This window comes from Xenia sp. Carnegie-2017, unplaced genomic scaffold (assembly GCF_021976095.1).
Source record: "Xenia sp. Carnegie-2017 unplaced genomic scaffold, XeniaSp_v1 HiC_scaffold_23, whole genome shotgun sequence".
In the NCBI taxonomy this organism is placed as follows: Eukaryota; Metazoa; Cnidaria; class Anthozoa; order Malacalcyonacea; family Xeniidae; genus Xenia; species Xenia sp. Carnegie-2017.
In genome coordinates this window covers 931,928-946,900 of record NW_025813486.1, presented here as the reverse complement: position 1 = coordinate 946,900, position 14,973 = coordinate 931,928, and the positions used below count along the sequence as shown (strand labels likewise).

Sequence of the window (14,973 nt, the reverse complement as noted above, 5' to 3'; positions counted from 1 at the left end):
GCTACATGTGCTCTAATTACTTCATGAACTTCCTAGATTGCTACATGTTTTCCTAAATCTACATGTTATCTAAAATTGCTACATGTACTTAAAAATTGCTACATGTACTTTTACATTGCAACATGTACTTCCATATTTTTACCAGTAACTTCAAAAAATCATCCGAGTTAGTTGCCAATTATAATAACTTTATAACTTACATCCCATATTTCTTGTCCAGTATCCGTGGCATGGCTCGCATCAGCATCGTTTACTTTACTAAAAATTTAACACAAACTCAATGAGGTAAGTTCTAACAACAAGACATACATTTTAAACCGTACCTTCCATTCCAAACGTACACAATCCCACCACTGTCGTTATCAAAAGGAACCTTTAATATGTAACTGTATGCATAGAAAAAACAATGTAAATTTATAGGTACATTATCGTATGAAAAAAACTTCCCAAAATTGATCTTACCTAAACTCGGAGTTTAAAAGTTTCGGATCAGCTGGGATCTGAAATACGAAATGGAAAAAAGTGGTTCAATGGCAACAATTCGTGATTTAGAACAAAATTATTGATGATACCATCGTCAGTTATTACCTGAATTGCTCTCTTATAAATGTTGCCGCCATTTGCTCTGATGTGAAACAATTCAGGTTTCGGTTTTTCTCCTTCGGGAATCTTGGGATTTCGTTTACCCTATATGTTATAAAGCGCAACAATTTTGAACCTTATCCATTTCCATCTCAGTGTATCTTTGCAACACAAATCTTATCCGAATCTTATCCAAAGCTATCCTTTACATCCTGAGGTTATCGCAACTCCTAAAATCCTACCTAATTAAATCACGACAAATCTTATCCAAATTTTATCCAACGTTATCCTTTACATCTTGAGGTTATCACAACTCTTACCATCCAACCCAATTACATCACAACAATTTTTTTTGTAATTTAATCCAAAGAAGATTTGCCTCTTGAAATCATCGCAACTCCTACCATCCATATACATTGGTCATTAAAAACATCGTATTCTATAAATGTACCTTGTGTATGATAAAACGACCTTTAAAATGAGCCAGAAATCTCGGAGCTTCCCTTTGCTGGAAGAAGATCAAAAAAGAAATTAAACACCACAAAAGCAAACTTATACATTTATAAAATGTAATGAACTTTTATCATCTGTCGTCATCCTTTATTCCCAACTAACCAAATAGCTTACTTGTGGAGAACAAGTAACTTAAAATTAATAGTTTGTAAGGTTGCTGACCATCATCTCCTAACATCAACTATCATGAGTTGTCAACTATTATCATCCATTACCATCTATGATCTTCATTTATCCCTAATTATACCCAAACATCTTACTTGTGGAGTGCGAACAACTTCAAGTTTTTCACCAAAAAGTGCCTCAAATTTTTTCTGCAAACTACATAAAGAATAAAATCATGGTGAAAATAATCTACACCGAAAATTCAAATTCATAAAACATAAAAAAGCAGTAATAAATCTGGCAAGAGAGATGAGAACGAATAACGATTGCAATACTAAGCCCTTAATAACCGAGCTCGAGGTCTTTACGGAGAAATATCGGACCGAGGTCTTTTTGTACAGACCGAGCACGTAGGGCAAGGTCCGATATTTCTCAGTAAAGACCGAGAAAGCGAGGTTATTAAAAGATTTATTATATGGCATTATTTGACCTGAAACGAAGCTTGCTTTCTTTCTCGTGCTTGCTGTTTTTTACCGGTTGGCTTTCCCTTTTCTAGTTTTCGTTCATAAAATATAAACTCGTTTCAAATTGTATCGTCTGGATAGTTAAACTGTTTTCCAAGTGTTTTTCTTTCGAATCACATTCGTAAAGGGTTTCTTGTTTCGTTTATTTTGCGTTTTGCTGTTTGCTTTACGAAGTTTGTTTACATTTGACTGTAAAATTACACGTTTTGGACCGTGGTCGATTACGGGAAAATAACGGACTGGCAAAAATGTTTCTGAGCCAATCAAAGCGCGCCATTTAGCCGGAAGTGACGCTTGCCATGTAATGAAATACAGTAATTTTAAACTTACCTGAAGGTGAAGATAAGCCAACCCATATTTCCTGCATCGCGACCCTAAAATAAAACAAAACTTCAGAAATCCTTTCCACGACAGGAAAAAAGACTCAGAGTCAATTACCTCCCAGAAGTAAACAACACATTGAAAATCTTCTTCCTGTTCTTCATGATCATTTTCTTCATCTTCTTCGTCTCCAGACATCTCAACAGGAACAAAATATCGACACAGAAATACGTAACAAGTGCCACTGTAGAAATGACCTTAAAGTAAAATATTACAGTGGTATTTATACTTAGCTCTTTTACACAGAAATACGTAACAAGTGCCACTGTAGAAATGACCTTAAAGTAAAACATTACAGTGGTATTTATACTTCGCTCTTTTACACAGAAATACGTAACAAGTGCCACTGTAGAAATGACCTTAAAGTAAAACATTACAGTGGTATTTACACTTCGCTCTTTTACACAAAAATACGTAACAAGTGCCAATGTAGAAATGACCTCAAAGTAAAACATGACAGTGGTATTTATACTTCGCTATTTTACACAAAAATACGTAACAAGTGCCACTGTAGAAATGACCTTAAAGTAAAATATTACAGTGTATTTACACTTCGCTCTTTTACACAAAAATACGTAACAAGTGCCACTGTAGAAATGACCTTAAAGTAAAACATGACAGTGGTATTTATACTTCGCTATTTTACACAAAAATACGTAACAAGTGCCACTGTAGAAATGACCTTAAAGTAAAATATTACAGTGGTATTTATACTTCGCTCTTTTACACAAAAATACGTAACAAGTGCCACTGTAGAAATGACCTTAAAGTAAAACATGACAGTGGTATTTATACTTCCTTTTTTTACACAAAATGCACGTAACAAGTGCCACTGTAGAAATGACCTTAAAGTAAAATATTACAGTGGTATTTATACTTCGCTCTTTACACAAAAATACGTAACAAGTGCCACTGTCTTAAAGAAATTTAAAATTAAAACATGACAGTTAATTATTATACTTTTACACAAAAATACGTAACAAGTGCCACTGTAGAAATGACCTTAAAGTAAAACATGACAGTGGTATTTATACTTCATCTTTTACACAAAATACGTAACAAGTGCCACTGTAGAAATGACCTTAAAGTAAAATATTACAGTGGTATTTATGCTTCGCTCTTTTACACAGAAATACGTAACAAGTGCCACTGTAGAAATGACCTTAAAGTAAAACATGACAGTGATTTATACTTCTTTTTACACAAAATACGTAACAAGTGCCACTGCAGAAATGACCTTAAAGTAAAACATGACAGTGGTATTTATACTTCGCTCTTTTACACAGAAATACGTAACAAGTGCCACTGTAGAAATGACCTTAAAGTAAAACATTACAGTGGTATTTATACTTCGCTCTTGTCGTGTGATAATAATAACTATAGAAAGTTTGAGGAAGTTCTTGATGATGCTGTTGCAATAAGGGCAAAATACTCTAGGATTACTACATCATAGAGTCTTGCATATTACCTCTCAAAGGACTAATTCATATAATAATATATTATACAATCCCCAAATGTACCTATTTCCTCCTCAGGTAGTCTGGTGAATTTCTTTCCTTCTAAGACAAAACATTCCATGCCATCTAAATCCTCGTTCCACTCTTCCACGAGTTGTTCCTAAGGGATCACAAAGTACAATAGAGGTTACATGATGATAACACGATGCGTGCAGAAGAATGCAATGATATATTCAACTTACAACTTCGGAATCTGGCATCGGAGCTTGCCGTTGTGTGAACAATGCCGTTAAGTCAACCTTGTCAGAAGAAAAAATAAGTGTCATTAAGAAACTGTCATCATAATGTAAAAAACAATGTTTTCATAATGGTTTTCATGCATGATGTTTCGTTAAAACGAAGGATAGGACTTTCTTTGTGCATGTTATGACTTTATGACGCGAAGGAAAGTGAAACAACATTTATGCATGCAAGCGAACAAAACGTAATCTTAAAAAGTAATGCTGTTCCTTATAAAATGCACAGACTTATCAACAGTAAGTCATGTATGTAATATGTAATTTCAAACTTCTTATGACGCTGTGAATCACTTAATGTCACTCATTAAAATTTAAAAAACCCATTTGATGGTGTTAAAATTTTCTGTTGGGCGATCGTGTTTTTACTAAGAATCCGTTTTCTGAACGGCAAATCTATAGTTACAATATTTAGGTTAAAGTAAATGGTTTGAACCCGGGAGTATCGTTACATGTTTGTAAATGATGATCGTCCAGGTTAATAAAGTCCTGAGAAGGACTGTTTTTGTTGTTGTTGACTGACGTTTCGACAACCAGAGCGGTAGTCATCTTCAGAGTCAAATGACTACGACTAAGGACTTGTCTCTGACTTTGACTCTGAAGATGACTACCGCTAAGGTTGTCGAAACGTCAGTCAACAACAACAAAAACAGTCCTTCTCAGGACTATACCAACCTGGACGATCTACATTTACAAACATGTAATATTTAGGTTGATGTAAACGGTTAATGCAAATGATAAGGGTTTGCACAATTCTTCATCGTATATAATCAACCTCATTCAATAAGTGATACAGTAAATATGAAACCACTATTAAATGTCAAACACAAAAAGTCTTTAACGTCCTCAAAATCAATTCATGCTCTATTATTTCTGTATCTTTACCTTGGCAATTTGTTCAGTCAGTTCAACTTCATTACTGTTCTTGGGCTAAATGTTATTTAAAGAAATGCGTTTGAGCATCAGTTTCATTTTACAGTAAAATTTCAACTGTGTTACATGTAATGCATGTATTTTTTGGAGAAATTTCACAGCACAAACGACTAAAATGACTCCGGAACTCCGGTGCACAGGGCTACATCCAATTAAGTCAACCACAACAAAACCACTTGTTAGTATTAAGTTGAACTGATCACCACCTAATCAAGCAGACCACCATCAAGACAAGTTGACCAATGCAAAATTAACGTGCTCGCTATAAAATTTGTAAGAAAAATGTATAGTTTTGAACCTTAGCAACGGGCAATTTTCTTTTGTTGGCGACAGATTCAGCTGTTCTAGTAAAATCAACTTGCAACACGTCATTCCAGCCGTGAAACTTTGACTTGAAAATCCAGCTTTCGGTTCTTCAAAACAAAATATACATTTGATGTTCTCAACCACAACTAAATTTACTTTTACATTCGGTTCGAAGCCCTTGAAACACTTACTTCTCCAAGTTTCTACTGACGATAGCCTCGTCGGGTCTTGAAATCATATTTCTCATTTCCTGAGCAAGTTTGAGAGCAGCTGCTCGCACCAAACGAGGCGACTTTCTACCCAACCTTAAAAACGAGAACAGTTGAAGATATTTTAGGTTCACAAAACCTGAAAGTCTTAGCTAGGAATCCAGGTATAGCACAGAGTTGCCATTAAACGCCCCCTTTTTGACTAATAATTTCAATCAACTTTAAACTTGTTTAAAACATCAACTCCGATTTAATTTTAAGTCATGCAACATAAGAAGATTATCCATTTTTGACAAAGCATTAAAAAACCTACCAAGTAAATATTTCGGTGTGGCAGTCGACAATATACACACCGCTCGTCTCCAAAATTGATTTAGTCAGTTTTTTACCATGAAATTCAACTGTAAGAAAAATGGACGACAATGAGCGTTACTAAAGTCTCAGGGACGACGATAAGAAAAAAACAGAACTACGCTAACGGGTTGCTTGCATCTGTGTTTTGTCCATGGTGTACAGACGTTGGCAAGTAGCTACAATATTCCATAAAGCAACTATCTGCGAGTTTTTGAAAGTAAATTGCAAATGAGGTTAAGAATCTATATTTCATTTTATAATTACAAATGTAGTTTGTTGAAAGGCGTTCATAATTGTTCAACTAGAGATCCAAGGATAGTGCATTATTTACACAAAAAGCATATTTTGAAGTTATCCCCTAGTCCGATCACTTAATTCTGTTATGTAAAGATTTATGTGCGCGCTCAATACGAAATCAATAAAGTTTTAAACAAATGAACAATACAAAACTCTTTTAGAACGTGCAACTATATATTCTCGGTAAAGAATGTTGATGTTGGTGACTGAAAGCTAGAACAAGGTTACTCGAATAGACCTGATATGAAACACAATAACACTCTACCTTGAGGCAATTCAAGATAACCATGACCAAGTCCAACTTTGTATATGATTGGCTGCATTGTTTTGAAATCATCGTACGATTCCACTTCCTGGCGGGAAAATTATGCAAATGTTCAATTTGATGTTAAATATTTTATGTTCATAGGATGACGAGAGAACCGTTATTTTAGATGGTTTTCCACCAAGACAAGCCCAAAAATCTGCATCTGGTTCTTCATCCTAAACACACATGCTTACTTTAAAAACATTACGTTTCAAACGCGAGCAACATTTTGAAGATTCAAAAGAATATAAAAGAAACGCATTCAAACACAGAAAACTACAATGATTAAAAAAACCTTTTCATAAACAAAAATTTCAGCGCGATTTTTTCGATCATTCTTGTTAATTTTTTCACTGAAAAGTCGACCTTTGGTGTGGTCGGTTAGCTTTGACTATAAACGAAATAAAGGTCACTGAACTTGAGCAGAATATTACGAAATAGTCATGAGAAAGAAAAGTGAACCTTTTCTCCAGACCAAACATATATTTTCATTCCAGTATCAAGCAAAAAGGAGTATCTTGGATCCAAGGATTTGTAAGTCAGAGGAACCTGAAAGGGAAAATGTTATGAAATATTACAAAGAATAAAGATTTTTGTTTGGTAGTTGTGATAGTCTTACTGGTTCAAGATGGACGATTCCTGAGCCAACCAATCTGTAAAGACGAGTGACATATACCTGATGAATGAAGATTTAATTTCACATTAATGTTGAATAATCATTATATATCATCAAATACACTACCATCATATTTCATAAAGTACCATCATATTTCAGATATTACCATCATACTTGACAAACTACCATCATACCTTATTAACTACCATCATCCTTTATCAACTACCATCATCCTTTATCAACTACCATCATCCTTTATCAACTACCATCATCCTTATTAACTACCATCATCCTTTATTAACTACCATCATCCTTTATCAACTACCATCATCCTTTATCAACTACCATCATCCTTTATCAGCTACCATCATCCTTATCTACTATCATCATCCTTTCGTAATGCTACCATCATCCTTTATCAACTACCATCATCCTTTATTCATCATCCATTAACTACCATCATCCTTTATCAGCTTATCATCCTTTATCAGCTACCATCATCATCAGCTACCATCATCCTTTATTAACTACCATCATCCTTTATTAACTACCATCATCCTTTATCAACTACCATCATCCTTTATTAACTACCATCATCCTATCAGCTACCATCATCTTTATCATACCATCATTATTCTACATCATCCTTTATCAGCTATCATCATCCTTTATCAGCTACCATCATCCTTTACACCATCATCTTAACATCAGCTACCATCATCATTAACTACCATCATCTTTATCATCTATCATCATCCTTCATCCTAATCATCTGCCTCGTCACATTGGCTTACCATCTATCATCATCACTATCATCATCTTTATCATCATTTATCAACTACCATCATCCTTTATCAACTACCATCATCCTTTATCAGCTACCATCATCCTTTATCTACCATCATCCTTTATCGCTACCATCATCCTTTAATCAGCTACCATCATCCTTTACATCTACCATCATCCTTTATCAACTACCATCATCCTTTATCAACTACCATCATCCTTTATCAACTACCATCATCCTTTATCAACTACCATCATCCTTTATCAACTACCATCATTCTTTATCAACTACCATCATCCTTTGTCAACAACTATTACCTTTATCAACTACCATAATCTTTACCATCAACAACAACAACAACAGTTCTTATCAAAAACCATCTACCTACATAAACTACCACCATCCTTACGAATAACTATCATTTATATCAACAACGATCATCCATTGTCAACAATCACAACCTCTTATAAACTATCATCGTCATAGTTCATCAACTAAAACCATATTTTGTCGACTACTGCTTATTCAACAGTATCATTAATCAAATATAACTTCAGATTTCAAATCAATAAGCTAATATTGTCCAACACAATACTTACGGTTTCTTCAACTGTGTAAAATCCACTGCCTGATCCACCTGTAAAAAAAAAACACATCACTAAAACCTTCAACTATAAATATTCTAGTCCAAACTTTCAGGAAAATTATTTTTATGAAGACCATTATCACAATGAAAAAACCCATTAAAAAGCAGTTACTAAAATTACAAACCTTGAATGTATCTTAAGCTTTCGTCAAAAAGATCAAGAAATTCCTCCGATTCATCGCTTTGTTCTTCTCTCTGTTAAATAAAGGACCAAAACGTCATTTCAAACAATAGAAAATTATTCTGATGACAATAATCAAAGCATTTTGTACAAAATCATTAATTGGTCACTTGTTCTTCAGTTTCACAAGACTCAATCTTTCGAAATTCCCCTAGCTTTAAAAACCAATTCACATAATACCTTATCATGATTCTATTCAGAATGAAAATCTTAATCCCTTACCAAGATCGTATTTAGAGTGTAAATCCTAATCCCTAACTAAGACAGTATCTACAGTATAAATTCTAATTCTTTCCTAAGACGGTATCTACAGTGTAGATCCTAATCCCTTACGATGATCCTATTTTCTGATCCAAGAAAGTTCCTCAAATTGACAGAATGAATGGCGGCACAAGCCTTGCTGTCCAGCTAAACACAGAGAAAAAATAATTTATTTAGAACAACAAAGTAAGTAAAAGCCATCGACAAGAGATCTCTAGCCGTACGAATATCGATATTGGAGACGGGGGGGGAGCATATTCATAAATGAATGTTATACTCCGTAGAAAACATTGGATTTCAAATGAACTTAATACTGCATATCATGTGTCTACGAACATCACCCCCCCCCCCAAATTATCAATCTTCCAAACGATTTTTATGACATCATCAGTAACCTACCGCTGCGACAGCTCCAACCCAGAAATAAATATCCCAGACCAGTTGATCAGTGTCGTCATACTCCGTCTAAAATTGACAAAAAATTAAAGTTCTTAGAAATACCATAAGAATTGACGTTTTGTGTTTCAGTAAAAATATAATTGTTTTATCCTACCTTTAAGACAATATAACAATCGCCAGTGTAAAACTTTCCATGAAATTCTAAAGTGCCAAAAAATGGTGGTGACGCAACAAAAATTATATAGATTGTAAATACTGCGCGCTGATTGGCTAAAAGTCCTGTAGGTATAACGCAATGTTAACGATTCCAATTTTTCAATGGGCCAAGTGACGTTATGATTCTAATGAATGTGTGCAATGTATCTTGAAAGTCAAAATAGCGACATGATTGTCTTAATTTTACGTCTTTTCTAGTATCAAAGGCCCCTCTTTAGGTGAAACATTAACTGTAAACGAAACAAACCGTCTTCTAGTTGAACTGGCACGAAATTTTCAATATGCCAAATAACAAGCCCTAAAAGAATAGTAAAGAAAAGTAATTTAATCTCATCTCATAAGACTTCAATCAAATAAACTAAAGTAACTCGTTTAAGAAAGAGTTTCAACCTACCCTCTTCTTGACCAATGTTATCAGGAAAGAAAGCTTCATAATTGAGATTAGGTCGTTTCAATTCGGAAAGCCAATTGGTCCTGATAGAGTTGAAGGAAAAAATCTTAGTGATATCGAAGTCATAAGAACAATTTTTAAAGCCAATTGCTCCTGATAGAAAAAAAGCTCTTGAAATCGAAGTCATAAGAACAATTTGAAAAATCGGAAATAATTTTAAATACTTTTTGGGGGCTTCTTCAGCTTCTGAATCCATCGAATCACCCTTAAAAAAAAACAGAAAGAAAACGTTATGTCATTAGGACACCTTGCGTTCAAAAGACGTTACGTACATAATGTAGTAGATCAAAAAAATAATCTAAGTTATAACTGCAAAGGCAGTCATAAACATTGTTCGCTATACTGTAGTGAATGACGAAACCGCTTTGCAATTTTTGGTCCTGCAATGTATATTTCATATCATCATCGCCATACTCTTTATTTTAGAAATTTACTGTTTTTGCTGTGATTGAAAACAGAAAAATTTGCAGGGCAGGAAGAGTCTACAGGAAGAGTTTGCACGCTGGCTGCCTACTGAAGTATTCAGTACTTAGTATACAATGTTTTTTTACGTATTTGTGGGGCACACATACTGTAATAAACCACAGTACATCTAGTGTATTTGCGTAACAACATATTGTTTGCCATAGTTAAAAAAAAGTAAGAGGGATAAAATGCTCAATTACAAAGCTAGTCATACAAGAACATTATATTACCATTTTCAATGCACGTTTAGATTTTCCTTTGTGTTTTTTTTCCTCAGCATCTCTGACCATTCCCTAGAAATGAATTGAAATTGTGACATACATCTCTAAACGACGTATAGTTCAGATGATCGAGCATTCCCCAAATCCTTCATATTTTAAAAAACAAACAGAATTGACACTTTTCAAAGATTCCTTAGTATTGCCAGCCAAGCATTGCTGAGTGTTTCTGGTTTGCTAAAACTCATTGTACATTTCAAGAAAGATTTGCACTTAAAATAAAACTCACCTTTAGATCTCTTGGTTCAGAGTCTTCGCCAGAATTGTCATGGTAACGTCGCCCTCTAAGACGCATCTTTTAAGAAAGAGACTGGGAGTTAATCAAAGTATTTTCTGCCTAGTGGAAAAGGATCAAAGAAATCACAATAAAAGTACCTTTCTTTGCGTTGGATCCTTCATCACTATAAACGAAAAAAAAGAAACTCGTTTCACGTTAAGCTACCGCATTTGGACTTAGTTTCGAGATATAGAATCGGGAAATTAAATACCAGTCAAAGTTCAAAAATACTAAATCATTATTTTGTAAATACTGTCAACAAAAACGTCTACAGCTCCTTTATTAGTCGGAATGTATTTGCAGATGTTGTTCAAAATTGCATTTTTTTCAATAAATTAATGTTGCTCAAAAATATTTGGCAAATTTAAGGCCCTTTACGCTTTATTAGTCCATCAGAATCGCGAAAATAATGTTTGCGAAACATGGCATCGACAAACGTCGCAAAATCAATGTCGTGTGAAATAAAATACATTTAAAGTAATGAAGGTATGGATATGAAGGTGCAAGCATAGGTACATGCAGGAACAATGGGAAGGTATGGATATGAAGGTGCAAGCATAGGTACATGCAGGAACAATGGGAAGGTATGGATATGAAGGTGCAAGCATAGGTACATGCAGGAACAATGGGAAGGTATGGATATGAAGGTGCAAGCATAGGTACATGCAGGAACAATGGGAAGGTATGGATATGAAGGTGCAAGCATAGGTACATGCAGGAACAATGGGAAGGTATGGACATGAAGGTGCAAGCATAGTACATGCAAGAACAATGGGAAGGTATGGACATGAAGGTGCAAGCATAGGTACATGCAGGAACAATGGGAAAGGTATGGACATGAAGGTGCAAGCATAGGTACATGCAGGAACAATGGGAAAGGTATGGATATGAAGGTGCAAGCATAAGTACATGCAGGAACAATGGGAAGGTATGGACATGAAGGTGCAAGCATAAGCATGCAGGAACAATGGGAAGGTACGGACATGAAGGTGCAAGCATAGGTACATGCAGGAACAATGGGAAAGGTATGGATATGAAGGCAAAGCATAAATACATGCAGGAACAATGGGAAGGTATGGACATGAAGGTGCAAGCATAGGTACATGCAGGAACAATGGGAAGGTATGGACATGAAGGTGCAAGCATAAGTACATGCAGGAACAATGGGAAAGTATGGACATGAAGGTCAAGCATGCAACATGCAGGAACAATGGGAAGGTATGGATATGAAGGTGCAAGCATAGGTACATGCAGGAACAATGGGAAGGTATGGACATGAAGGTGCAAGCATAGGTACATGCAGGAACAATGGGAAGGTATGGATATGAAGGTGCAAGCATAGGTACATGCAGGAACAATGGGAAGGTATGGACATGAAGGTGCAAGCATAGGTACATGCAGGAACAATGGGAAGGTATGGACATGAAGGTGCAAGCATAGGTACATGCAAGAACAATGGGAAGGTATGGACATGAAGGTGCAAGCATAGGTACATGCAGGAACAATGGGAAGGTATGGACATGAAGGTGCAAGCATAGGTACATGCAGGAACAATGGGAAGGTATGGATATGAAGGTGCAAGCATAGTACATGCAGGAACAATGGGAAGGTATGGACATGAAGGTGCAAGCATAGGTACATGCAGGAACAATGGGAAGGTATGGACATGAAGGTGCAAGCATAAGTACATGCAGGAACAATGGGAAGGTATGGACATGAAGGTGCAAGCATAGGTACATGCAGGAACAATGGGAAGGTATGGATATGAAGGTGCAAGCATAGGTACATGCAGGAACAATGGGAAGGTATGGACATGAAGGTGCAAGCATAAGTACATGCAGGAACAATGGGAAGGTATGGACATGAAGGTGCAAGCATAGGTACATGCAGGAACAATGGGAAGGTATGGACATGAAGGTGCAAGCATAAGTACATGCGGGAACAATGGGTACATTATGATAAAGTACTCATGAAACATACTTTGTTTAGTAGCTTGATCAACATGTGATGCCCCAGCAGCCAGTCGCAATTGTGTTTCCAATGTAAAGTCAACATTGTAATATTCAGCACCACTTCCTATTTGATGAGCAGAAGGTTTTGGTGGCATTGTAAGATTTGGATTGTTATGAACGTCCAGTTCCTAGAAATTTATACAATTACTAGATAAGTGCATGACCTTTCAAATTATCTAACGTGAGTCTTAATCATTGAACTAAATATACAACTGGACGGAAAAAACATGTCTGTTCTTAAATGAAGCCAAATTTTACCAGCAAAAGCGGATGCCAGAAATAAAGTCCTGTATTTGTTTAGTTTACTATCGTAATGAAACTTCATTGGGCCGTGTGTGAAAAAGCCTTCAAAATTTCGCTAGGCTAGCCATCCAGTTACATACAGTTCAGTGGGTATATTTCCACTCTTAACTACCTTCATATTGGGCAAGAAATGAATAGCCTCGGGTAGAGTCACCAAACAATTGGAATGTAAAATCAACTTCTTAAGCTTCAAACACCTGTAACATACAATATCTTCAAAACAAGGAAGTGACGTCAGCGATGAGAAAACACGTCAACATCACACTGACCGACATAATCCTTCTGGAATGCACTCTAATTTATTACAAGCAGCTGCGAAGATTTCCTGTAAAAAAGGCTTCTTGTTCACATGATTTTTGGTAGCATTAAAAAATATAGTGTGTGTGACTACATCAGCTTTTTTGATTTTTGTGCAACAATCTTGTGTCTAATTTACATCAGGGACAAAGGCAGGCTGATGAAATGTTGGGAAGGCATGGGGGGAGTGTTTCAGTGACATTACACACATATCACACTTTTTTGGTACATTAACACTTTGTAACAAAATTGACGCCCCTCCCGGATCACCTTTAGCCAAGCTTAGGAAGGGTGCGCACCCCCCATCCACTAAATCCAAATATACATTACATGCAACCCAGTTGGTTACCTGTAGTCTTTACTTGCTTACCAATTTATAAAGTTTACTTGCTTACTAATTTATAAAGTTTACTTGCTTACCAATTTATAAAGTTTACTGACTCCAGTTGGGATGCCTTCAAAGTTAATGTTGTTCCCTGCAGAAGAATAAATCACAAAAGGTTGTAGTAATTTATCTTGTTTGTAACACCAACATGATTATAGAACGAGGGAACAAGAAAAATGAAACATACCGCTTATATAAAGTTTTCGTAGATTGACGAGTTTACAAAGAGCGGACTGTTGAAAGGAAATTCAACACAGCATTATTTTATTTTTTTTCACTTACTTTCCTCATCGTCAATTGCTCATCATATGTATTATATAAACTTTTAAACATCATATTTCAAACATCGTCAACTGCTCATGATATTTATTATATAAACTTTAAAACATCATATTTCAAAATTTAATGTTTCAAAATTTCAGAATTTCAAAATTTAGCGAATAAACTTTTTAAGGATGCAGTAAGGAAGTAAACTAAATGACACCATGATACACAGGGCGCCATAAAAGAAGACGACCTTCGTGAAAAACACAACAACAACTAATGTTAAAAATAAAAGCTGAGTTTCTAACAGTGCGCGCGCCTCCTTTTAAGCACCCTACATAACATTTTTCGTAACTGTTGCAAATCGAAGCGAAACTTTTCGCTGTACTCACAGGTAAAGAAGTCAGTTGATTTCTGGAGATATTTAAAACTTCCATTTCTGTCCAGGTACCTGCAAAGCAATACAAAATAGTAAAAAAAACAACCCGATAAGATGCTTTTAAACTAAGACAGTCATAAATTTTCAACTCCATAAAGCTTATGCTAATTGATAATTTGAAATGAAGAACGATTTAAGTGACGTCACTAGTGACGTCACTACATACCAGTAAGATTCGACAGTTCAGAGATCGAGTTGTGACTTAAATTGAGTCTTTTTAATGAACTTAGACGATAGATAGGTTCAGGAACTAAAGCAAACACGATTTATGTCAGAGCATTTCAGTTGCTAACATATTTAAATTTCAAAGATAAATTTCACAAAAAAAAACGCAAAAAGTAATTTAAAATAAGTACAACCTCTTGGTAAATCATTGTATGAAAGATCAACATCTACAAAGAATAAATTAGATATTAATTGAATTATAGTATA

At 35.3% G+C, this 14,973-nt stretch overlaps 1 protein-coding gene across 5 annotated transcripts in view; it reads right to left on the bottom strand.

The window, feature by feature from the left end:
- The window catches only part of LOC124449477 (protein flightless-1 homolog), a 60,706-nt gene that overhangs the window by 21,278 nt on the left and 24,455 nt on the right, over positions 1-14,973 (bottom strand). For all 5 annotated transcript variants that reach the window (XR_006949418.1, XM_047000397.1, XM_047000395.1 and 2 more), the window contains 38 exons: positions 14,901-14,933; positions 14,708-14,791; positions 14,495-14,553; positions 14,026-14,071; positions 13,874-13,929; positions 13,426-13,481; positions 13,269-13,353; positions 12,822-12,981; positions 10,940-10,965; positions 10,794-10,859; positions 10,517-10,579; positions 9,986-10,026; positions 9,765-9,844; positions 9,618-9,668; positions 9,309-9,355; positions 9,155-9,220; positions 8,828-8,902; positions 8,439-8,508; positions 8,267-8,304; positions 6,884-6,940; positions 6,727-6,813; positions 6,560-6,655; positions 6,381-6,440; positions 6,223-6,310; positions 5,620-5,707; positions 5,289-5,402; positions 5,090-5,204; positions 4,744-4,788; positions 3,805-3,861; positions 3,626-3,722; positions 2,163-2,302; positions 2,055-2,098; positions 1,356-1,416; positions 1,034-1,090; positions 589-687; positions 463-500; positions 324-386; positions 201-258 (listed from right to left, as the gene is read on the bottom strand). Coding sequence is in view for 4 of the 5 variants with exons in the window: in XM_047000397.1 (XP_046856353.1) it covers positions 201-258; positions 324-386; positions 463-500; positions 589-687; positions 1,034-1,090; positions 1,356-1,416; positions 2,055-2,098; positions 2,163-2,302; positions 3,626-3,722; positions 3,805-3,861; positions 4,744-4,788; positions 5,090-5,204; positions 5,289-5,402; positions 5,620-5,707; positions 6,223-6,310; positions 6,381-6,440; positions 6,560-6,655; positions 6,727-6,813; positions 6,884-6,940; positions 8,267-8,304; positions 8,439-8,508; positions 8,828-8,902; positions 9,155-9,220; positions 9,309-9,355; positions 9,618-9,668; positions 9,765-9,844; positions 9,986-10,026; positions 10,517-10,579; positions 10,794-10,859; positions 10,940-10,965; positions 12,822-12,981; positions 13,269-13,353; positions 13,426-13,481; positions 13,874-13,929; positions 14,026-14,071; positions 14,495-14,553; positions 14,708-14,791; positions 14,901-14,933 (2,666 nt within the window). In the remaining variant the exon portion in view is untranslated. The remainder of the gene's footprint in view (positions 1-200; positions 259-323; positions 387-462; positions 501-588; positions 688-1,033; positions 1,091-1,355; positions 1,417-2,054; positions 2,099-2,162; positions 2,303-3,625; positions 3,723-3,804; positions 3,862-4,743; positions 4,789-5,089; positions 5,205-5,288; positions 5,403-5,619; positions 5,708-6,222; positions 6,311-6,380; positions 6,441-6,559; positions 6,656-6,726; positions 6,814-6,883; positions 6,941-8,266; positions 8,305-8,438; positions 8,509-8,827; positions 8,903-9,154; positions 9,221-9,308; positions 9,356-9,617; positions 9,669-9,764; positions 9,845-9,985; positions 10,027-10,516; positions 10,580-10,793; positions 10,860-10,939; positions 10,966-12,821; positions 12,982-13,268; positions 13,354-13,425; positions 13,482-13,873; positions 13,930-14,025; positions 14,072-14,494; positions 14,554-14,707; positions 14,792-14,900; positions 14,934-14,973) is intronic.